At 41.9% G+C, this 24,346-nt stretch overlaps 1 protein-coding gene across 1 annotated transcript in view; it reads left to right on the top strand.

Moving 5' to 3' along the window:
• The window catches only part of CPED1 (cadherin like and PC-esterase domain containing 1), a 396,971-nt gene that overhangs the window by 45,018 nt on the left and 327,607 nt on the right, over positions 1-24,346 (top strand). Inside the window, exon 2 of the mRNA XM_077473332.1 lies at positions 19,182-19,374. Within this exon, the coding sequence (XP_077329458.1) occupies positions 19,182-19,374 (193 nt within the window). The remainder of the gene's footprint in view (positions 1-19,181; positions 19,375-24,346) is intronic.

Here is a 24,346-nt window from a genome sequence, read left to right as displayed (position 1 = left end):
CTCAGGATCCCTTGTCGGAATGAGGTGCCCATGGACAGCCTGTCAGCTGCTGCATGCTGGGTTTCCACTCCTCTCCGCCTCCCCACTCCCACCATCCAGAGGATCACACCCTGTATGCTTTCCAGGATTACCTGTATGAACGCTCAGCTTAACACTACAATGTGCAACTTGTTTTTAATCTTTGGTTACTCAACAAAACTGTATTGCACAAGGAGCCTGTGCACTCTGTTTTTTCCTTTATATTAACCCACTCATTGGTGTGTGCAGCCTATTGCATTAGGGTGTGCACCCAAGAGCACAAACACACATGTGTGTGTGTATATCAGCAGAGCAGTGGACGGTGTCAGTACAGCAAAGATTGGTGTCAGTAGGGCAGTGGACCGGGTCAGGAGTTTTTTATTTTTATTATTTTTTATTTCTTTTTTACAATACTATTTTTTATTACCTACATTTTTTTTTAGCAGCCCCGTTATGGGGTTTTGGTGAAATATCATGGGTCTAAACAGACCCCTCATGTCTCACTTTTGGGACAGAGTAAGAAACTGAGGACAGAGATTCCAAAGTCTCTCTGCAGCCTTCAGTTATGAATGAAGGCAGGAGATACAGATATTCACTGTGTTCATTCAGAAAAGAAAGTCTGGTTATTGAAATATTTACCAGCTCCTTCCCCACTCCTGAGAGAAGGGAAGCTGGCAGCACTGCAGGGGGGCAAACAGGAAGCAAGGGGAATTGGCACCACATGGGATGATTGGGATGAAAACATGTCATATAGGCTTATTCCTAGTTAAGGAGACCAGTCAGTGGCCGTGTGAGCCACAGGCTCTTGCGGTCCCTCAGTTTTGGCCTGGGATTAACAATCAGTCCTGCATTTCTTAACAAAACCAAAGTTTACCACGCATACAGTTTACACCAAATGTTTTGTATTGTGTCAAGTAGAGTGTAACATGTATAAAAATAATTTTACAATCTAAATTATGATAAGACACAATGAAGGAAATTAAACCCTGTCAAATCACAGTGGGTACTTTAACCCCTTGCTGACGACGATATAAGTCGGCACAATGGCATGGCTGGGCAAATGGGCGTAAAGGTATTTCCCCTTTAAGAGGCAGCATTGTAGGCACACACACGCCCGCTGCGTGCTCCGTGACCATGACCACGGGTCACATGGACTTAATGTCCACCAGATGCCCATGATCGTGTCATGGAGTGGAAGAATGGGGAGATGCCTATGTAAACAAGGCATTTCCCCGTTCTGCCTAGTGACATGACAGAGATCACTGCTCCCTGTCATCGGGAGCAGTGATCACTGTCATGTGAGTAGTAGCCCCCCCCCCCACAGTGAGAATCATTCCCTAGGACACACTTAATCCCTTGATCGCCCCCCTAGTGTTTAACCTCTTCCCTGCCAGTGTCAGTTACTCAGTAATCACTGTATAAATGACAATGGTCACAAAATAGTATCAAAAGTGTCCAATGTGTCCACCATAATTGTGCAGTCATGATAAAAATTGTAGTTTGCTGCCATTACTAATTAAAAATAAAAATTATAATAAAAATGTCATAGCCTCTATTTTGTAGACCCTATAACTTTTGTGCAAACCAATCAATATATGCTTATTGCAATTTTTTTTTTTAGCTAAAAATATGTAGTAGAATACATATTGGCCTAAACTGAGAAAAGAAAAAATGTTTTTTTTACTTATTTTTGGGGAATATTTATTATAGCAAAAAGTAAAAAATATTTTTTTTTTTTCACAATTGTCGCTCTTTTTTTGTTTATAGCGCAAACAATAAAAAACGCAGAGGTGATGAAATACCACCAAAAGAAAGTTATATTTGTGGGAAAAAAAGGACATCAATTTTGTTTGGGTGCAACGTCGCACGGCCAAGTAATTGTCAGTTAAATTGACGCAGTGTCGAATTGCAAAAAGTGCTCTGTTCAGGAAGGGGGTAAATCCTTCCACGGCTGAAGGCGTTAACAATCTCCCTCAGAAATTAGTGCAATTTGCTGGTCTTGCCTGGATCTGGTATACCACCAACCCTTATTAATTACTAGCTCCATATGAAATATATCCAAATCCATAAGTGCTACACTATTATATAGTATATCACAGAAGAAGACTAAAGCCTAGGCTGAGAACTTTGTTACACATACAGTATAGCATGCTGCACTTGAATGTATTTTTTGAGTTCCTTTTATTACATTTTTATTTACTAGTTAATGGTGGTGAACAAGTCGTTTTAAAAATCTTTCCTTAGATGATATATTTCACCTTTCTTATAGGACAAAACATTCCATATCCATTAACTCTGGCAAGATGGATTTTTATCCTGACCTGTGTTGGAATAGAGATTTTGAATGATCATAGTTGAAGCTGTTTGTGGAAACTGTCTAGGCAGTGAACTTTTCTCTTTGTATTTTTGCTGTTAAAGCTTAACTTCAGGTAGACATAAAAATGCAGCTGTGTATTCTTCAAAAATAAAATGTATTTTTACATGCATCCAGTACAAATACCTATATTTGTCCTAGTATCAGCCTCTGCCATCTTTTGTACAACATCACACAGGTTGAGGCCTCATTCACGTCATTTTTATTGCAGTAAGGCACATTTAGGGGAATTCATAAAGTGTATCTTAGACACTCGTTAGAATTCCATCGTGCTTCCGCCGACAAATGTTGGAGCGGGCGATAGATTCATGTACCTATTGTAACCTCAGTAAACTGAGATTGGCAAATAACTTCAGCCGTGTATACTATTACAGTAAAACCTTGGATTGCAAGCATAATTCATTCCAGGAACATGCTTGTAATCCAAAGCACTTGTATATTAAAGCAAATTTCCCCATAAGAAATAATGGAAACTCAAATGATTTGTTCCACAACCATTTATTCATAGGTCCTTCAGTTTATAGTCTATATAACAAAGATTATAACAATGTGATCGGTTGTGTAGCCATAAAATGTCCATCCACAAATGGAAGCCTCCACAAGGGAATTTGAAGCAAAATCCAGCAGGAGCTACAGATTATAAAAGAGAAGAGAGGCGTCTCTAAGTGTAGCAATATGTTGCTAAATGTTGTACCTTAATTAAATGTAACCATATTGCTACACTTAGAGGAGCTTCTCTTCTCTTTTATACACAGTTGTGACATGACGCTACTTGTATATCTAGATATTGCTTGTATATTAAGTCAAAATTTATTACAGAATTTTGCTTGTATTGCAAAACGCTCTCAAACCAAGTTACTCTCAAACCAAGGTTATACACAATATTCTGCCTAGAGTATGTTTTTGTTGTGTGAGACATTATTTTTTTTTTAACACAGTTCACAATTTCCCCAATAATTATTGTCTATAGTGATCTGTTTAATTATAGGAAACGTCTGAACACTCAGTACTCATTTCTGCAGTGTGCCCAATGTCCCCTGGATTTTTGTACACTCATGCTGTATTGTTATAAATTCTTTAGTAAATACAAATCTTGCAGATCTCTATTTTGCCCATGGCTCCCTTTGATAGGGCTTCCTTGCCTAATGCCCTGTACACATGGTTGGAATTTCCGACAGAAAATGTGCGATCGAATCGTGTTGTCGGAAAATCCGATCGTATGTGGGCTCCATCTGACTTTTCCGTCGGAATGTCCGACACACAAAGTTTGAGAGCAGGATCTAAAATTTTCCCACAACAAAATCCGATCGCGTGTAGACAATTCTGAAAGACAAAGTGCCACGCATGCTCAGAATAAATTAAGGGACCACAGCTATTGGCTACCGGCCAGTTTATAGTCCCGATGTACATGTTGTACGTCACCCCGTTAAGAACGATCAGATTTTCCGATAACTTTGTCCGAACGTGTGTATGCGAGACAAGTTTGGCACAAAATCCGTCTGAAAAAATCCGATGGATTTTGTTGCCGGAATGTCCGACCGTGTGTACAGGGCATAAGAGCGCTTGCCAGCGCACCCCAGAGCAAGACTATCATTTTTAGTCGGACCTACTTAAAGTGATACTAAACGCACACTATTTTATTTACATTATCCAGTCTCTTTATGTATATGGATGATGATACTGTAGTCATTGTTTTTAATAAAATAAATGAAGTATCTTTTTTCATAATCACTATACAGCTGTCATGTGGCCCAGTTCTTTCCCATCCCATCTGCAGTGGGAGAAGCTTCTAGTCTGCTGCCAGTCACATGTTAAAAAACAAAACAAACAGCCTTTGAAATACAGAGGAAAAATACATAATTATTATCAAATGTTTTGAATAGTCATACAAACATGTATTTGAACTATTCAACATTTTTATGACTACTCTAATCTTGACTCCCTCCCAATTCCATATCCTTACATTTGTTTGTGTTTCATTTTTCTTAGAGATTGTCTTATTAAAGCGGAGTTCCACTTAGAAATGGAACTTCCACTGATCCGGCACCTTTGGCACCTTTCAGGGGGGAGGGGGGAGCAGATACCTGTCTAATACAGGTATTTGCTCCCACTTCCGGCAAAAGAGCATCGCAGAACTACGGCACGTCCCACCCCACCTCTGTCCCCCCCTGCTGCCTTCTGGGAGACACAAGTCCCAGAAGACAGCAGGGACCATTCAGAACGCCAGTACGACTCACGCATGCGCAGTAGGAAACAGGCTGTAAAGCCACAAGGCTTCACTTTCTGATTCCTTTACTGAAGATGCCGGCCTCTTCACCCGGAGCTGAGGGACGGGTTGGATTCGGGTGAGGACATTGCGGGCGCCCTGGACAGGTAAGTTCCGCTGAAAAAACACCCCTAAAAGTCAGCAGCTACAAATACTGCAGCTGCTGACTTTTAGGGGTGTTTTTTTCAGCGGAACTCCTCTTTAGCACTCAATCTAGGGAGAGGTTCTGCCAGTCACAGCCTGTTTTACGCCCTCGAGCCTGTGTCTATTGTTTGTATGTGCTTAGAATTAAAGGGAGTTGGTGTCTCTATCATTCAACATGTAATATCCTGCCCCCATTGTGTTTAGTTGTGTAGTGGGCATGGAGGAATGGGCTGTCATGTATCCAGAGAATATATGCCCATGTATGTGACTCTATAGTCACACAGGCTGCACAGATAAGAAAAAGGAGTAAATTAACAGCTTAGAAGGGAACTGAAACTGGAGTATGGTCAATAGACGTGGCGACAGCTGGTCTACACAATCTCAGGCTGCAGTGGGGACAAAGACAAGGAGGGAGGGACAGTGAACAGCAAGATCAGCCAGGTTTTTTGCAGAATACAGAAAACAAATCCCATAGTGACTGAGTGATAAAAAGCGTATAATACTGCATTTATTTATAGTTTTGATGTTGCAGGTTCAATCACACTTTAATGTGGAATAGACTCCTTCAAAAGCTGGCTCTGTCCAGCTCAGTAGATTGCTTTAAAAAATGGCTGGATTCTTTCCTAAATGTACATAATACATCTGGATACTAACATTTATAGGTAAAGTTGATCTAGGGAAAATTCGATTGCCTCTCATGGGATGAGAAATAAATTTCTTCCCCTGCTGGAGGAAATTGTATCATGTTTTGCTGTTTTTTTTTTTTTTTTGCTTTTCTCTGGATCAACTGTGAGTTTAGGATTGTGTGTATAGGATTGTATGTTTTTTTTTTTTTTACTTTTATTGGTTGAACTAGATGGACTTTTTTCAACCAGACTTACTATGTAACTATGTAACCTTATGCCGCGTACACACGAGCGGACTGTATGGCGTATTTAGTCTGTCGAAACACATTTCAGCGGACAATCCGCTCGTGTGTGGGCTTCAGCGGACTTTTTCAGCGCGCAGTCCGGCTTACTAAGAATTTCGGATTTTTCGAAATTCTGTCCGTCGTACTTTGGTTTCAGCGGACAATCCGCTCGTCAGTATGCTAGTTCGACGGACTAAGAATGGCGCATGCCCAGAAAGGATTTACACGGCGGAAGGGTGCTTTGCTGTGTCTTGGACTTCCTATTTCTAGTCCCGTCGTACGTGCTGTACACGTCATCGCGCAAGCTTTCGACGGACTGTTTGTGCATCCGTGTGTGGTCAAGTCCGTTCAGTCGAAAGTACGACGGACTGTCCGTCGGATTGTATGACGAACTAAGTACGCCATACAGTCCGCTCGTGTGTACGCGGCATAAATCTGAGAACACAAATTTACTGCCTGTGTATTACTGGCTTTCATGGAGTTTGCTTAGTTTGATGAGTATTACACAGTTTAAATAGTGAAGTTAAACTTATTGAGATGTTATGCACCCAGGTGGCATTAGGTCTATTTTTTGGTAAAGTCCCAGGTAACACAAGGATTGATTTATTGATAAGACAGGTAACAAAAATGGTGAAAGTTCTGGGGGATAAAACATATCGAGAGTGACTTCAGTAGCTTAATATGTATAGTCTGGAGGAAAGAAAAGAAAGGGGGGGGGGGGGGGGGGCATGACTGAAACCTTTAAATACATCAAGAGAGTGAATAAGGTTTAGGAAGGCAGTCTTTTCCATATAAAACCAAATCAAGAACATAGGGACATGACCTCAAACTAACTGGAGGAAAGTTTAAAACAAATCTTCGAAAAGTATTATTTCACGGAAAGGGTTGTTGGTGCTTGGAATAAATTACCATCAGAGGCAGCGAGACAGTCAAAACATAAGTCTATAGTCAGACAACAAAGTTAACAAAAAACAAAATGATAAAAAAATGCAAATTAACCACTTACGGACTGCCCGCCGCAGTTTCTTGTCAGCTATCAGAAGGAGAATATCGTTGTTATGGCAGCAGCTAGTACATCACTACGTTCGTGTTTGTTGGCCGACAGTCGTGTGCCGTTAGTATGCAAGACAAGTTCCTGGCACACGCCCTTCGGACAAAAGTCTGACGCTCTGTTGGCCAACAATCCGATCGAGTGTACGAGGCTTTAGCATGGTCTCTTCATAGAGACAAATGATCTCTGACCATTCTTTGAGTTTCCTGGGTCTCAAAAATACTTAAACTAAGCAAACTGCATGGAAACACAGACACACAGAAAAGTGACAGAAGAAAAAAGACTGAGTAGTCCATCGAGCCTGCCTTTTTTTAACCACTTAAGAACTGAGCATCTTTCTGAGATTTGTTGTTTACAAGTTTAAAACAGTTTTTTTGCTAAAAAAATTACTTAGAACCTGCTGCTACGCCAGTCTCTATGCAGGCACCCGCCTTGAGTATTACCTTTAAAAGAGGTATGTCTGGTTCCGCTCTGCTTCTCCAGCGATTTGGGGATGATACAGTTCAATGCAGAAGGTTTCTCAACCAGGTTGAGATATACTTTGAGATGCTGCCCCAGGCATTTCCCATAGACAGAAGCAAAGTAGGTTTCATGATATCTTTGCTTTCTGAGAGAGCCTTGGCCTGGGCAAACCCTCTATCGGAGATGCAAAAACCTATTGTCTTGAGTTACCCTGAGTTTGTGGCCTCCTTTAAAAGGGTATTTGACATTCCTGCATGATCCGCTTCTGCTGCTAAGTGCCTCATGTCCATCAAACAGACTAGAAGAACTGTTGCCGACTACGCCATTGAATTCCATACTCTGGCAGCAGAGGTTGCTTGGAACAGCGAGTGCCTCATGGCTGCTTTTTCTCCTGGCCTCTCGGATTCCATCAAGGATGACAATAGCAGCCCAAGATATACCCACTGATCTGAAGAGGTTGATCATGTTTGCCATTCTCATTGACTCCAGACTCAGAGAAAGACTCTCTTTTAAGGAGTGCTTGTGGAAGCCTCCTGTACGTTTGCCTCCAAGCTTTGCAGTCCCACCCGTGCCTCCCTCATTTCCCATGCCTCCTGGTACCGAGTCGGTCAGTCAAGTTGAACCCATGCACTTGGGCTTCACGCGTCTCTCTGTGGATGAGAGAACCTTTAGGAGGAAGAGATTGTGCCTTTATTGTTGCAGGCAGGTCACTTTTTGAAGTATTTTCCTTCCTGTCCAGGGAACTCCCTAACCTTTCCTGTCACGGACAGACCTTAGGTGGCATTGTTTCATCCCCAGAAGGATAAGCCCCTAGTTTCCTAGTTTTGGTCACCCTTTCTTGGGCTGAATCGTCCATTGAGATATAGGCTTTAATGGAATCTGGGGCTGCAGGCCTGTCCAAAAATGCTACCTTTGTATTCAAGAACTCAATTCCGCTGTAGCTGCGTGACACTCCTCTTGCCATTGAGGCTCTTGGCGGGAGACCTTCTCTATGAGATAATCCAATTCCAAGTTATTTCCTCACCTAAGTTTCTGCTGGTTATTGGTTATCCTTGGTTACAGAGGCACAACCCCTCTTTTGATTGGCTCCATGCTGAGGTTCTCTCCTGGTCAGCACAATGCAGTGAGACATGCTTCCAGAAGGTAGCCAAGGTCCTGTGCACCTCCTCACTCTCCTCCCTTCCGGAGGAGTACCATGATTTTAGAGATGTCTTTGACAGAGGTCAAGCCGGTAGTTTGCCTCCACACCAGCCACATGATTGCATAATTGACCTTCAACCTGGTGGCATACCCCCTCGTGGCCGGCTTTACCATTTGTCAGTCTTGGAGGATAAGACCATGGAGGAGTATGTTGCAGACGCACTTTCTCAAAGTTTCATCCACAAATCCTCGTCTCCTGCTGGTGCTGGTTTCTTCTTTGTGAAGAAGAAGAGGGGTGAACTGAGACCTTGTATTGAGTATAGGGGTCTCATTCGTTTCACAATTAAGAATGCCTATGCGATTCCATTGATTACAGAGTTATTTGACCGCCTCAAGGGACCAACGGTTTTTATGAAGTTTGATTTGAAAGGGGTGTACAATCTCGTGTGGATTAAGGAGGGGCGATGAGTGGAAAACTGCATTTAATAACCGAACAGGCCATTATGAGTATCTCATAATGCCTTTTGGCCTTTGTAACACCCCGGCAGTTTTCCAGGAATTTATTAACAATGTCCTCCGAGATTTGTTGCAGTTATGTGTGGTGGTTTATCTCGATGATATCCTCATATTTTCCAAGTCCCTGGAGAGCCACCACACAGATGTCTGTCGTGTGCTTCAGAACTAAGAGAGAAAAATCTCTATTGTACACTGGGGAAGTGCGAATTTCATTGTGAACAGGTTAAATTCCTGGGCTATGTCATTTCCACTGCTGTTTTTTTGATGGACCCAGAGAAATTTTCGTCAGTCCTACAGTAGCCCCGACCCATGGGTTTACATCCTCTGCAGTGTTTCCTGGGCTTTGCCAACTATTATCGGAAGTTTATTCGTAACTTCTCATCTCAGGTCAAGCCCTGACTGATATAACCAGAAAGGATGGTAACCCACAGAGTTAGTCTCCAAAGTCCATTAAGGCCTTTAAGCCCACGTACACACGGTCGGAGATTTTGGCAACCAAATCCGTCGGATTTTGTCTGTCGGATTTAGTCCGATGGATTGTGTCCGAAACTGTTGCATACACATGGTCGGGCCAAGTTGTCTGATTTAGCGGTTGCCAAGAACGCGGTGACGTCATTTCGTTACGATGGGACTACATTCAGGCTAGTAGCCAATAGCTTTAATGTAGGAATTTGATCTGAGCATGCGTGGCACTTGGTCCGATCAAAATTCGCTACACATGATCGGATTAGGTCCGACCGGCCCAGTTGGTCGGGAAATATTTCCAACATGTTGGAAAATTGGGTCAGACGGAGATTCGGACGGAATCAGTCCGATGCATACCACACACATTCGGATTATCTGACGACACGGTCCGATAAGACTCATTCCGACAGATTCTCCGACCGTGTGTACAAGGGCTAAGAGTCTCAAGGCTGCCTTTGTTTCTGATCCTGTGTTGGCATATCCTGATCCTACGTTGCCTTTTATCCTTGAGGTTGATGCTTCTGAGGCTGGTGTTGGCACCCTTCTGTCTCGGTGTCCTATATCTGAGAGCACTATGCATCCTCGTAGCTATTTTACCAAGAAATTGTCACCTGCAGAGTGCAATTATGAGATTGGTGACAGAGAGCTGTTGGTGATCATTTTAGCCCTGAAATAATGCAGATATCTCCTCCAAGGTACCACTGTGCTGGTTCTCATTCTTACTGACCATAAGAATCTCACATTCTTGTCTGAGGCTAAACGCCTCTCTCCAAGAAGGGAGTGATGGGCTCTTTTCTTGTCAAGTTTCAACTACATTGTCTCATTCTTAACCGATACTAAGAATGTAAAGGCTAACGCCTTGTCACAACAATTTTCCGCCACGTCCAAGTTGGAGTTTGTTCCAGTTCCTGTGATTCCTCCTGATCGTTTTCTGGCTATGGTTCACACCAGTCTCACTTCTCCTTTGGGTGACAAAATTCTTGCTGCTCAGGTCCATGCTCCTCCTGAGAAACCTTGTGACCACTGCTTTGTCCCAGAGAGTCTCCATACTGCCTTGGTCCAGACTTACCATCCTCCCAAGACAGCTGGCCACGCTGGGAAGAATCAACTCATTTGGGCCATTTCCCAACAATTCTGGTGGCCTAGTCTATGTGCTGATGTAACTGCCTTCGTAGCTGCCTGTTCCATGTGTGCTCAGAGTAAGACTCCACAACACCTTCCAGTGGGCCTCCTACAACCCATACCCAATGGAGAGAGGCCCTGGACCCACCTGTCTATGGATTTCATTGTGGAGTTACCCAAATCCCAAGGCAACACTGTTTTCCTTATGGTGGTTGACCTGTTCTCAAAGATGTGTCATTGCATTCCACTTAAGAAGTTGCCCACTTCTAAGGAATTGGCTTCCATTTTCCCACGTTGCTATATTTCTGACCATCGTAACAACTGGTCAGACCATGGGCAGAGTTTGATCATAACAGTGCCTTGAAATCTGCTTCTCGATTGTCCCCGTTTATGGCGAATTATAGTTTCCAACCTTCCATGTTGCCTGACTCGTTTGTTCCGTACAGTATTCCTGCATTAGAGGAGCATCTCTGTGGTCTTAATTCCACTTGGGCACAAGTCCAGGAGGCTTTGCGTCATGCTAATGATAGGTACAGACTCCATGCTGACCGCAGATGGCCTGTACCTTCCTACCAGGTTGGGCAGGGTCTGGCTGTCGTCTCGCAACCTCCGACTTTGTTTTCCCTCACTGTAGTTTGCACCTCAGTTTATTGGGCCTTTCTGTATTCTTCGCAGGATTAACCCAGTGGCTTATGCATTAGACCTTCCTTCTAATATGCCTATTTCAAATGTATTTCATGTCTCCTTATTAAAACCTTTGGTCTGCAACCGCTTTACCACCTCTGTGCCATGTCATCACCCTGTACAGGTTGAGAACCATGAGGTGTATGAAGTACAGTCCATTGTTGACTCCCGTAGTTTCCGTGGACACATGCAGTACCTGGTGCATTGGAAAGGGTGTGGTCCGGAGGAACTCTCTTGGGTCTCATCCTCGGACGTACATGCCCCTGTTCTTCGTGATTTCCATAGATGGTCCTCCAAGGGGGGGGTCTACGAGGAGGGGGTACTGTCATGGCTGGGCTCAGCCCTTCCTTCTCTGAGCTAGCCACTCAGCTGTCGTATAATTGCCAGCTTCCATCTCTCTCCACAGTTACCCACCTGTTGTTGATCCTGCTCGTCAGTCCTGCCTACTTAAGCCGTCCAGTCCAGAGGAGCTCTGCCTTCACCTTGGTCACATCACAAGATACTATCTCATGTGTGCCTGTTTAAAGACTGCCTTTGCTGACATCCCTACAGATCATGCTTGCTGTTCTACTACCTTGATCCCTGACTCCTGGCTTGGCTGAGAATCTGTTCCGGTTACTGAACTTTGGCTATGTTTTGACTGTTTGTTCTTTTTTACTTTTATTATTAAACAAGTGTGATTTAACTGTAATTTAACTGTCATGGTCTGATTTCATGGTTTCTGACAAGACAATACGAAAATCTGACAACAGACCGTTGTCCGCCAAAAATGTACTAGCCTGCCATCCAACATTTCTTGGTGGAAAGTTGGACAACAATTGTCTGGAGGAGCATACGGTTGGATTTTAGACAAACCGTCTGTCATCACACAACTCCCTGCTGAAAATCCAATCATGTGTACAAGGCTTAGCTGTTCATTGAATTACCAAGCAAGCTAGATTGAAGACCAGACTTCCTTTCATTTGGAGGTGTTTTTCAATTTTTTTTTTTTTACAAAGAAATAACAGTAGTTCATCATTCACATGACTAATGCCCTTTTTTGTTCTGTACATCTTCTAGCTTCTGGGAAATGAAATTTAAAAAGAGTAGCATTTGATTGTCCAGGCAGTTATCAAGTAATTATTTTATATTGGGATGAATCTGGAAACTTACTCTGGTGAAATTAATATGATCAGCTCTATTAACTCTGAATGTTATTCCACCCCCAAATCTCCTTAAATTTAAACAGAAGGACCATACATTTAAAACAACAATACAGTTAGTTCTCATACTTTTTTTTTTCTTTTTTTTGATAATGTGACAAGTTTTATAAAAATATTTTGTTTGTCGGTTGTTCTAAGCCCTTCTTTTTTTTCTCAGCTGTTGAAAGCAGGTAATTTTAGTTGTCAAATTTGCCTCAAATGTTACCGTAAAGGCTGTACAGAGATGACAAGAAGGTATGTGGTCTGCTAACTGTATGTCGTGCATTTGTATAAATGTACATGGTTTCTGTCAGGTGGCTGAAAATAGCTTACACATCCAACTTCTGCAGAGAAAGGACATTCTGAAAATGACACAACTGTCAAGTTGTACTTTCTATAAACAACCCACTGCTCTACAGGGGCGGCCTTGGCTTTAGTTCAGTGGAACAAATGCTAAGCTTGACCATTTTTATTTTTTTAATTACCAAAAGTAAATTGAAAAAATAATTTTTTTTTTCAAAGGAAATGATTTGTTATTCAATCATATTTAAATGGTTACTTAATGACACAAAGAACTTGAGACTACACGTTACTATTTATGCAGTAATTGACCTAATATCTCTTTTAAACTGACTTTGCTAGCACTTCAACTATTCATGATTGAGGATTTCTTTGTGCTGCCATGTTTTAAAGTGGAACTAAACCGATCAATCTGTTTCCCAAAACAGTTATATTCCAGGCATGCCATCAATGATAGCTGTCATGGTTGCTTGTGCTCTCAACTGAACTACCAAACTATCAAATGGGCGGTGTCATAACTGATCATATGTGCAACACCAGCTGCAGATCAAACAAAGGCCAAGATGGCAACTTCCTTGGTTGTAAAGCATAGAAGGGCTTATCTCCACTTTTAATTGTAAAGTTGAAAACGGAAGGTGGAGTTAGGCAGCAGGTTGAATGAAAATTTAAAAAAAGGGCCCGACTCCCTCATCAACACATTTGATGTTGAAGGGGGAATCTTTCCCGCTGAATCATTGTATTCTGCCAGCAGGAAGACTTCCCTGCTATCAGATCACACTGATCAGTGCTGCCGGCTCCAGCCGCGGCACTGATCGACCAGGAAAAACCTGACAGGCTGATTGTACATAAGTCAATCAGTAGTTTGACTTCTGTGACACCAGTCTGCCCATACATGGATCAAAATTCAGCCGGTCCCTGTTGAACCAACCAGATTTCGCTCTATGTATGGCCCCCTTTAAACTAGGTCATGGTTGTCTCTTAAAGAGGTTGTAAACCTCGGGGGAAAAATAAATAAAAATCCTTCAAGACAAAGGCATAATGAGCTACTAGCTCATTATGAAATACTTACCTTAGAACGATGCCCTGGAGCTACTTCCATGTTCGCGGCTCCGGCGCTGTGATTTGCTGGAGCCGCAATGATGTCACGGCACAGCTACTGAAGAAACGCCACCAGCGGCCTGTTTCTTTAGTACACATGTGCCGATGACTATGCAAGTTTAGGAGATATTCAAGATACCTACAGGTAAGCCTTGTTATAGGCTTACCTGTAGGTAAAAGTGGTGTAACAGGGTTTACAACCGCTTTAATATATGTAGTTAATATTGCATTTACTGATAATTACTGCAGAATAGTAACAGATAGCATTACCTGCACCATTTTAGGACTAAAGGATAGCTAAACCCAAGAACCAAAATGTATTCTGCTGCAGCTTACCAGTCTCTAGATGGGGTGGCTGCATCCATTTTTCATTTCTTCTAAGAATGCGTAGCAGCTACAGAAAGTAGATGTTCCTGCCAGAAACTAGGTGCCCTTGTCAATTCATGTGAGCTGAATTGAAAGCACAAATAATGGTATCAATGTTATCTTCTGTAAACTTCTAATCTCCCCCTTCCCCTCTCATTAAGTGGAGATTAATGAGAAAGACAAGTCTGACGTTCAGTGACAGCCATGGCTCCATAGCTCCACATTTAAAAAGTAAGTGAGCATTTTCACCCAGGGACAGAAAAGGTTTTTAGTTTAGGGTTACCATGTCAAAATAAAGTTTGAAAAATAGCAAACGAATGCAGCCAACTCCTCTAAGGACTGCTGGGCTGCACTGTCACACTTTGAATGACAACTGCGCGTGTGATGAGAGTTACCTTTGGGTGCAGGGGGATCAAGAAAATAATGAACCCTGTATCTGCCATATTAGAAATAGTGGCTGATTCATAATGCTGGGACAAATACTGATAGGAGATGCTGATGTCATCTCCAGCCACCTGTCTCTGTCTGTGTCTGCTATCATGTAAATTAGTCTAGTATTACTTGTCACAGCTTCTAAGAGTCTTTCACTCATTGTGCTAATTAACCCTGAAATTGTATGAAGGATGATAAATAATGTGTATTGTATAGTCGGTGAACTAGGAGACATGAAGTCTGTCCTAAAGGTCATGTCTCTGAGTCACCTAGGCTGTCTAAAGGATTAGATAATTGGCTCATGTTAATTAGGTTTCTGGGCACAGGTTGTATTTTCATCCTGCTGTATATAGTGTGAGATCTAAAAATAAAGCCAGATTCCTGCTTGACCCTCAACACAGAGCCTCGTCTCGTACTTGGAGGAGAATTATTCGTATGGGTTCCTTGTTCAGCTGTTTGGAGTGTTCGGTAGCTGCCTTTGTGTTCGGGAATGGAATGTCCTAAACGACTTTAACCCCTTTCATACTTGGGGTGTCGTTACAGAGCAATCCTGCTACACTGTACCCAAATGTAATTCATTTTTTTCACACAAACAAAGCCTTTTTTGGTGGTATTTAATCACCTCTGGGTTTAAAAAAAAAAAAAAACGAAAAAAAGTTTGTCATAAAATGTTGAAAACAGGTAATTTTTCTCCTTCATTGATGTGCACTGATGGGCACTGATAGGCTGCATTCATGGGCACTGATAGGCTTCACTGATAGGTGGCACTGGTAGTCACTGGTAGTTGACACTGATAGGCAGCACTGATAGGTGGCACTGATGAGGAGGCACTGATGAGCACTGGTTAGCAGCACTGATGGGCACTGGTAGGTGGCACTGATGGGCATTTAAATATTCTATTGACGCCCCCCGGCAATTAAGGCCCACACTGTAGCCGTCATTCGGCTATAGTGTGAGCAGGAGGAGGTTAAAGTTTGTTTTTCTTATTTCCACTTGGTTATCTGGCCAGTATCACACATCTTGTCTTAGGATGTCTCCACTCTGGATGAAGGAACAATGGGAATGCCTTTGGAAAGCAGCACTGTCAACCTGAGGATAAGGTAGTGTTAGAGACACTAGCAGATGTAGTTGAATAATTGTTTAACCCCTTCAGATTTGTGCTATAGCTGAATGACGGCTACAGCGTGGATCTGCTTTGCCGGGAGTCCATCAATAGACATCCTCCCCTTTGCATGCTCGCCACACCTGCCTGAAGGGCGCACGCAGCGCGTACTGTCATCACCTGAGTCAATGAGACTCGGATGATCAAAGATCGGAGTAAAGGGTCGATCCCGGCCCCTTACCACGTGATCAACTGTTAGCCAATGATAGCTGATCACGGGATGTAAACAGAAGAGCGGTAATATTTTTTTCTTCTCACGCTGACAGCGTGATGAGGAAAAAAAGCTGTTCACTGGCTTCTGTTGAAAGGACGTCGGTCCCGAAGAGGAAGAGGTGAAGCCACCTCATATGTGCCCACCAATACCGCCTGTCAGCACCACGAATCAGTGCCCACAGTGCCACGAATCCATGCCCACTAGTGCATAAGCGCCAGCAATCAGTGCCACATATCAATACCCATGGGTGCCACCTATCAGTGCCCACCAGTGGTGCCAATCAGTGCCACCTAGCAGTGCTGCCTATCAGTGCCACCTACCAGTGACAATCAGTGGCCATCACTGCCACCCATCAGTGCCAGCTATCAGTGCCCCCTATTAGAGCCCTTTAGTGCCACCTATCAACGCCCTTCAGTGCCGCCCTTCAGTGCCACCCATCAGTGCCACCTCATCAGTGCCCCCCAATGCCACCTCATCAGTGCCCACCAGTGCCACCTCATCAATGGCCACCAGGGCCCATCAATGTTGCCTTATCAGATCCCATCAAAAATTACCTGTTTGAAAAATGTATTAACAAAATATAAAACAGTTTCGTACTTTAAAAAAAATCTGTATTTTTACATTTTTTTAACAATTTTTTTGAGGTGATCAAATACCACCAAAATAAAGCTAGCGCATCAGCACAGATCTCCCCCTGTGTAATCCCCCTAATGTAACCCCCCGTGCAATCCACCTAATGTAACCCCCCGTGTATTCTTCTCCCCTACATTTACAGACCACGGATCAGAGTGGCTGTGTTCACACAACTGTCCCATCTAGGAGGCTCCTCCTCCTGTTGGTGATATACTGTCAGTGTGGAGGAGGAGCATAGGCTCTGTCAGCTCTGAGGTGTGTAAATGTGAAAGGCAGCCGACACCTGTCACAATAATAGGCGATTGCAGTGCTGGTTCCCAGAACACATGTGGGTGCCAGGCACTGGGCTATGGGACTCCAGAGTTGTCTGCCTCTGCCTCACAATTATTTATCTTCCTCCCTCCCTGAACATCAGGGAGCTAAGGAGACATAGCAACAACAGCAGAGATACCAGAGTGCGCAGGGGAAGGAGGAAGAGGAGAGAGCTGTGGCGCCTCTCTCAATCCAGTACTGTGCCCGGGTGTCACCCTCTGGCAGGTGTCACCCGGGTGCAGCTCACACCCCCTGCTCCACCCTAGTGATGCCACTGCTCTTGACAACCAGAGATGACTTCACCTTGGAGTTTTTTTCTTTCACTTCACTTCCTGTCCTATATCCAAACAATGGAGGCAAACCTCCCCTATGGGACACAGGTGGCAAAAAAAATGGAATGAGTTATAACCCTCCACTTACTCTAAAATGAAAAAGAAAAAAATTATGCCTTAGTTCTAATTTAATACTGCTTCCATTCTAATCCATATGTAATCCAAATGTATATTAAAAATTTTCCTCTTTATCTGTGCTGGACAGACTCCCAAAACGTTTCTCTGCATGGTACAGTCTTTCTGTACAATGGGCAGTGTCTAGTAGCCTTAATTATGAAATATTGCCAGCTTTTTATTTTTTCCCAATATGACTGAGGTAAATGTAAGTTTAGAGTATGGATATATGTGGGTGGTTCTCAAGTGGGGATGGGGAGGCACATGCCTACACATGGATATGGCATTTCAGGTTGCACTCTCCATAAAAGCGAGACTTCTCCACACAGACATTAGTTAAATACTTGTAATCTGTGGCACAGATTTATAACTCTTTATACTCTGTACAGTAAAGGTAATAGTTCTTATTACACTTCTCTCTTCTGGGCAGTATTTCTGACCCGGGGCCGCAGAGCTCGCACCGGACTCCACCAGCTCATTTATCTGTCAACTCATCCCAGTGACACTGATTCATTATAATCTGCACATAACCCTGCTTGAGGCTTCCCTCCATCTAAACACTAGGGGAAGATCAAGGGGTTAGATGTGTTCCCTCAGTGTGTTCTAACTGTAGGGGGGATGGGCTCACTAGAACATGACAGAGAACACTGGGAGCAGCAGATCTCTGTCATGTTCCTAGGCAAAACAGGGAAATGCCTTGTTTACATAGTCATCTCCTCATTCTGCCTCCCTGTGCCACTTTGCCGATGTATATTGGTGCAAGGCAGTCGACAAGTGGTTAAAATTGTTATCTTCTGAAACTTACCGTATGGATAGGCGAAGGGACAGCCACGACGATAAGGATCTGTCGATAGCAGATAAATGGCAAAAGTGGGAAAATGTCAAAAAAACATGGAGCTATGCAGAGCACATTAGAATATAAGAATGTAAACGGGGGTTAGTTTAATTTCCCTGCATAGTGAAGTAGAAGAGGGTCATGGGTGGGAATAAGTAGAAGAAGGAGAGAGATAGATTTGCACGATTAGATTTGATAGCTTTGTTTTATCTTTTTGATATTGAATAAAGGTCTTTTTTGTAATACCAATTAAAACACAAAGCTACAATGATGTGAAGACGAGGAAAACGCAAATGAACGTAAAGTTGATTGGGGCCTCGTGATAAATTCGCTGAAGTAGCAAAAAAAAAAAAAATTGTTATCTTCTGTGTGCCCCTTGATACCCATGTCCATTGACGTAGTCATACCTTAGTTGAAAAAAGTCTTTAGAGTCCTTTAAACCCTTATATGGATAGCACAAGTCCATGTCCATGGAGCCCCAACTAGGATCCAGCCAAGGGCTGACATCAAACAAGGTGGCAACCACATCCTAGCACAGTTCCTGTTCCCTTCCAATAGATAGTGCCCACACTTGGAGGTGTTTCCCTGCTTTTTATATGTTTTCCACAGCAAAAAGAGCTATTCCCCAAAAAGCTTGAGAAAACCGGACCAGCAGCGTTTACCCTTGCTTCTCAGGAATTATCAGCTCAGTAGAGCAACACAATTTAAACAGTGCACAGTCAAAAACATTAAGAAAAGCAAAACACATAATACAGCAATCCCCTAGTAAGCACTTGCTTATATGAAGGTATATGGTTCATGGGATGGGTTGGATCACAGTAATAAAATCAGGCACTTCAGTTTCGATTCAATCAACTTTATTGTAATAAATGGGTAAGACCAGTTGTAATTTAAAGTGAAACCTAATAAGGACTACACAATCTGTGCTTGACTTCCCATAGTGCAAAATCTTGAAATTATTATTATTATTATTAGTTATAGTAGTAGTAGTAGTTGTAGTAGTAGATTAACTTAAAGTTTCAATGTAATAAATTTCTTTTTTTTCAACAGTATGAAGAAAATAGAAAGGAGAAACTGGTTTCTAGTATGCAAAGAACAGTCTTAATATATACATATCCTACATTCAGTAATGAAGAATCCACTCTATACAAAAGGATCCTGGCTCGCCTTGGGTACACAGTCTTACAGTTTGAAGACATTAGAAGCATAAAATCATTTGTTAAGTATGGACAACAGCCTCAGAGTAAGTATATTTAAAGTTTATAAAGAACCAGTATATTACTGTATACAGTATTTCACTTTATTTGTCTGTGATGTACACCAATTTGATTCCTAGTTTGTGCCATGTAACTGAGCACTTTTTCTGGTACAGGTTTCTATCATTTTGCTGTATTTCCATTTTTTTTTTCAGACCACTTTTTGAGAATAGGATTATTAGTAGCATTTACAAAGACAAACTGGAGAAAATAAAATCCCAGCTACTGTCCATGGTGACTATAACAGTTATATTCCTTGTTTAATATTTCTTGGGAATAAAAGACAAAAATTAATTGGTCACTGTGGAAACCTCTCTAATTTTGTTCCTATTTTCATTTTTTATACTCTTTTGTTCTGTGTATAGCCTGCTATTCTTGTATGTCTGCTATGCATGTATGCCTGCTATTCCAGCAGAGCCATAATGGTTAACCACTCAGAGCAGTAAAGTAAGGCATTCCTAAAAAAAAAGATATATAAAAAAAAAAATCCAAAAATATATGCAATTCTTTTGGTACTGTTGAGAAAGAAAAGAAGATTTAATACTTTACCAGAATACAGCCCTTGATCCCTGCTATTCTGCAGAATTTTTCTGCTTCTTACCAGAAATACTGTTGTTACAGATAAACTCCATGCACCCAATTATGTAAACATAGCATAAACACCTATCCTAAAGGCTACCTTTTAATTTGTTTTTAGTTTTTTAAAATCTGCTCAAGGGGCAGTACTTACATGGAGAAGTTCCCCTTGTGCTGGTGGCTGTTGTCTTAGTTGAAATCTTTTCTCCTCTTCCCCACTCCACATCTCCACATACCCCTGTAGTAGTAATCTTTTGGTGCTGTGGAGGTGACTACAGCTGCTGGACCTATCATAAGCACTCATTTGTCCCCCTCCTCCATTAATAAAAGCTGTAATTTAGCTTTTATCAATGAAAAGTACTCTATGAATGAAGGACGAGTGGTTGAATGAAAGGTCCACCTCCTCCACTCATACACTGTTTTTACCGATGGAAGCTATAGTACAGCTTCAATAATTGAAAGAGGGGGCAAAAAGGGGCGAGCATACTCCGCACTCTTGACAAGTGCTTATGACAGATCCTGCAGCACCTAAAGATCATCCCTGTGGGGGTTCAATGGGCAGAGGATGGAACATTTCAACTAAAACAGCTTGGCTTTAACAATAGACAGCCTTTAATCATAGCTTCTAGATGGGCTTGCCACTAAACTAAATTTACAAGGGGTTTAGGACAATGACCACTTAAAATCTGTAAATAATCATGTAACAGCAAGCAAAAACATGGATGGTGGGTGGGAACTTTCCTGGTGGCTATCACAGCTCCAAAGTCAGTACTCCTCTCCTCACAGATACCTAAATGTATCAACAACTCCCACTACCCCTCTGTCAGTAGAACAGCCATTCGTTACCCCATTTATAACTGGGGTGGGGGAAATGGGTTTTTATATTGGCGCAACCATCATTGCGCCATGCTTCCAATAGTCAGGGCTTCCTTTTCTTCTAGATCAAAGAGCCTTTATTCTCATACTAATAAATAAAATATAAACCAAGATGATTATAGCTCAATGATAACTGAGTTAGGCCCCTTTCACACAGGGCACGTCCTTTTTTATGGATTCCACTTGCCAAGCGTGGGATTGATCCGTTGATCTCTGCTGTTCAGCAGGTTAAAAAGGTCTGTCTCCAGTTACTGTGCTGAGATGGACCTGCCAGAGCCCTGTTGTTCTCTATGGGAGATCAGATGAAAACATATCTGCCTGTCCGTTTTTAACCAATTCCATCTGATCCGCCAGACGGATGGAAAATATGGTCTCCATCCATCTGGATTTGGTGGACCGGATAGTGGCAGATGTCAGTGGACATGTTACAGCTGACATCTGTCGCTCCATAGAGCTGAATGGAGGCTCCGATCAGGACCACCTGAAAAATGGACAGGTAGACCTGATCGGACAGCATGTGTGAAAGGGGCCTAAGACTTACAGGTAAAATTTGAAGTATCGTATAATATTATCTGGTAATAGGAAAAAAGGGGTAAATGGTGCTACCCTAAATTTGAGAGGCATATTCCACTTTGTGAAATGAACAATAGTATACCACCCAAAAGCTACTGTGCTCTATTTGTGATAATAATAATGATTAGAATCACATACAGTTGCAAAAAAAAGTATGTGAAGCCTTTTGCAATGATATGGATTTCTGCACAAATTGGTCATAAAATGTGATCTGATCTTCATCTAAGTCACAACAATAGACAATCACAGTCTGCTTAAACTAATAACACACAAAGAATTAAATGTTACCATGTTTTTATTGAACGCACCATGTAAACATTCACAGTGTAGGTGGAAAAAGTATGCGAACCCCTAGACTAATGAGATCTCCAAGAGCTAAATGGAGTTAGGTGTCAGCCAACTGAAGCCCAATCAATGAGATGAGATTGGAGGTGTTGGTTACAGCAGCCCTGCCCTATGAAAAAAACACGCACCAGTTCTGGGTTTTCTTTTCACAAGAAGCATTGCCTGATGTGAATGATGCCTCACACAAAAAAGCTCTCAGAAGACCTACGATTAAGAATTGTTGACTTGTTTGAAGCTGGAAAGGGTTATAAAAGTATCTCCAAAAGCCTTGCTGTTCATCAGTCCATGGTAAGACAAATTGTCTATAAATGGAGAAAGTTCAGCGCTGCTGCTACTCTCACTAGGAGTGGGCGTCCTGTAAAGATGACTGCCAGAGCACAGCGCAGACTGCTCAATGAGGTGAAGAAGAAACCTAAAGTTTCAGCTAAAGACTTTCAAAAGTATCTGGCATATGCTAACATCCCTGTTAGCAAATCTACAATACATAAAACACTAAGCAAGAATGGATTTCATGCGAAGATACCACAGAGGAAGCCACTGCTGTCCAAAAAAAAAAATTGCTGCATGTTTACAGTTTGCACAAGAGCACCTGGATGTTCCCCAGCAGTACTGGCAAAATATTTTGTGGACAGGTGAAACCAAAGTTGAGTTATTTGGAAGAAACACACAATACTATGTGTGGAGAAAAAGAGGCACAGCAAACCAACATCAAAACCTCATCCCAACTGTGAATTATGGTGGTGGGGGCATAATGGTTTGGGCCTGCTTTGCTACGTCAGGGCCTGGACAAATTGTTATCATCGAAGGAAAAATTAATTCCCAAGTTTCTCAAGACATTTTGCAGAACTTAATGCCATCTGTCCACCAGCTGAAGCTCAACAGAAGATGGGTGTTGCAACAGGACAATGACCCAAAGCATAGAAGTAAATCAACAACAGAATGGCTTAAACAAAAGAAAATATGCTTTCTGGAGTGGCCCAGTCAGAGTCCTGACCTCAACCCGATTGAGATGCTGTGGCATGACCTCAAGAAAACGATTCACACCAGACATCCCAAGAATATTGCTGAACTGAAACAGTTCTGTAAAGAGGAATGGTCAAGAATTACTCCTGACTGTTGTGCACGTCTGGTCTGCAACTACAGGAAACGTTATTGCTGCCAAAGGAGGTTCAACCAGTTATTAAATCCAGGGGTTGCACATTCACTGTGAATGTTTACATGGTGTGTTCAATAAAAACATGGTAACATTTAATTCTTTGTGTGTTATTAGTTTAAGCAGACTGGGATTGTCTATTGTTGTGACTTAGATGAAGATCAGATCACATTTTATGACCAATTTGTGCAGAAATCCATATCATGCCAAAAGGGTTAATATACTTTTTTTGCAACTGTATACTGTAATAAAATACCTTAATAGATAAAGTGCAATATTACGCACACCACAAAAACCTCTGCTTAAAACATTGATTAACTAATTAATCCAAAATGTCCTAAGAATAACTGAATCCCATCTATGGGAAGCAACACCATAAATAACTCCATAATCTAAATGATTATAAAAATGAAAATGTGAATATAGGTAACAAAACCCCCAAAAATATAAATTATATACACATATATATTTATTTATTTATATATAGAAACCAATAGTTCATCAAAAACGGAATATGTGTGTTGACAAAAAATAGTAAATAATATAATAGTCCCACACAATTGATGTGTAAAGTTTCTGTAAAAGTTGCCAGGGATTTTCAAAGTGACCAAAGTGCTCAGCAGATCAGGTGACTCTTGTGCTCCCCCTTAATGGTCCACACTCACCAGCTCCTATTACCCCTGTGTAATATTGCACTTTATCTATTAAGGTATGTTATTTATTGTGGTATATGTGGTTCTAATCATTATGATCACGAATAGAGCACAGTAGCTTTTGGGTGGTACACCATTGTTAATTTTAGAGAGTGGGATATCTCTCTCAAATGTAGGGTAGCGCCATTCACCCCTTTTTCCTATTACATATATTTTAGCCCCTTAGAGTCTATTAGGGGAGGCTGCATACCCTCGCCTGTTCCTAAACGTGGAGCCTCTCTTGTTTTCTGAATATTATCTGGTTTAGGGTCTAATGTGGAAAGTTTCAAGATATCTAGATATCTTCATACAGTATTGTCTTCTAGCATTTATCGAGTATTAGTCACATTTAACTGGACTTTCATAGCTTACCAAGCCACTTCTTCATTTCCCGGAGTGTCAAGAAGATACCCCAAACTTTTTCATTCACATCTTAGGACACCTTAATTCAATTAACATGGAATGTGTAAATACTGATCGCCCCAGAGCAGGATGGGATGTGTAAAGGTTGTGGTGCCAAATTGCCTTGGTTACAGTACATAACACCACTGTTGGTATCGGGAAGCCTGCATAGGTTTAAGTTCCTCATTTTAAATATATAAGTGCATCAATTATTGTCAAATTGACAGGGTAAACATATTAAACCAGTACTATATGTTGGAAAGCCTCATCCAGTGTTTTCCTGGGTATTATCATTGATACACTGCAAAATCTCTCAAGATTTCTGGCAAAGGATTTTTTTTT

The sequence above is a fragment of the Lithobates pipiens genome, unplaced genomic scaffold (assembly GCF_037356315.1).
Source record: "Lithobates pipiens isolate NorthernLeopardFrog02 unplaced genomic scaffold, aLitPip1_a1.2 Scaffold_8, whole genome shotgun sequence".
In the NCBI taxonomy this organism is placed as follows: Eukaryota; Metazoa; Chordata; class Amphibia; order Anura; family Ranidae; genus Lithobates; species Lithobates pipiens.
This window is presented reverse-complemented; position numbering and strand designations above follow the sequence as displayed.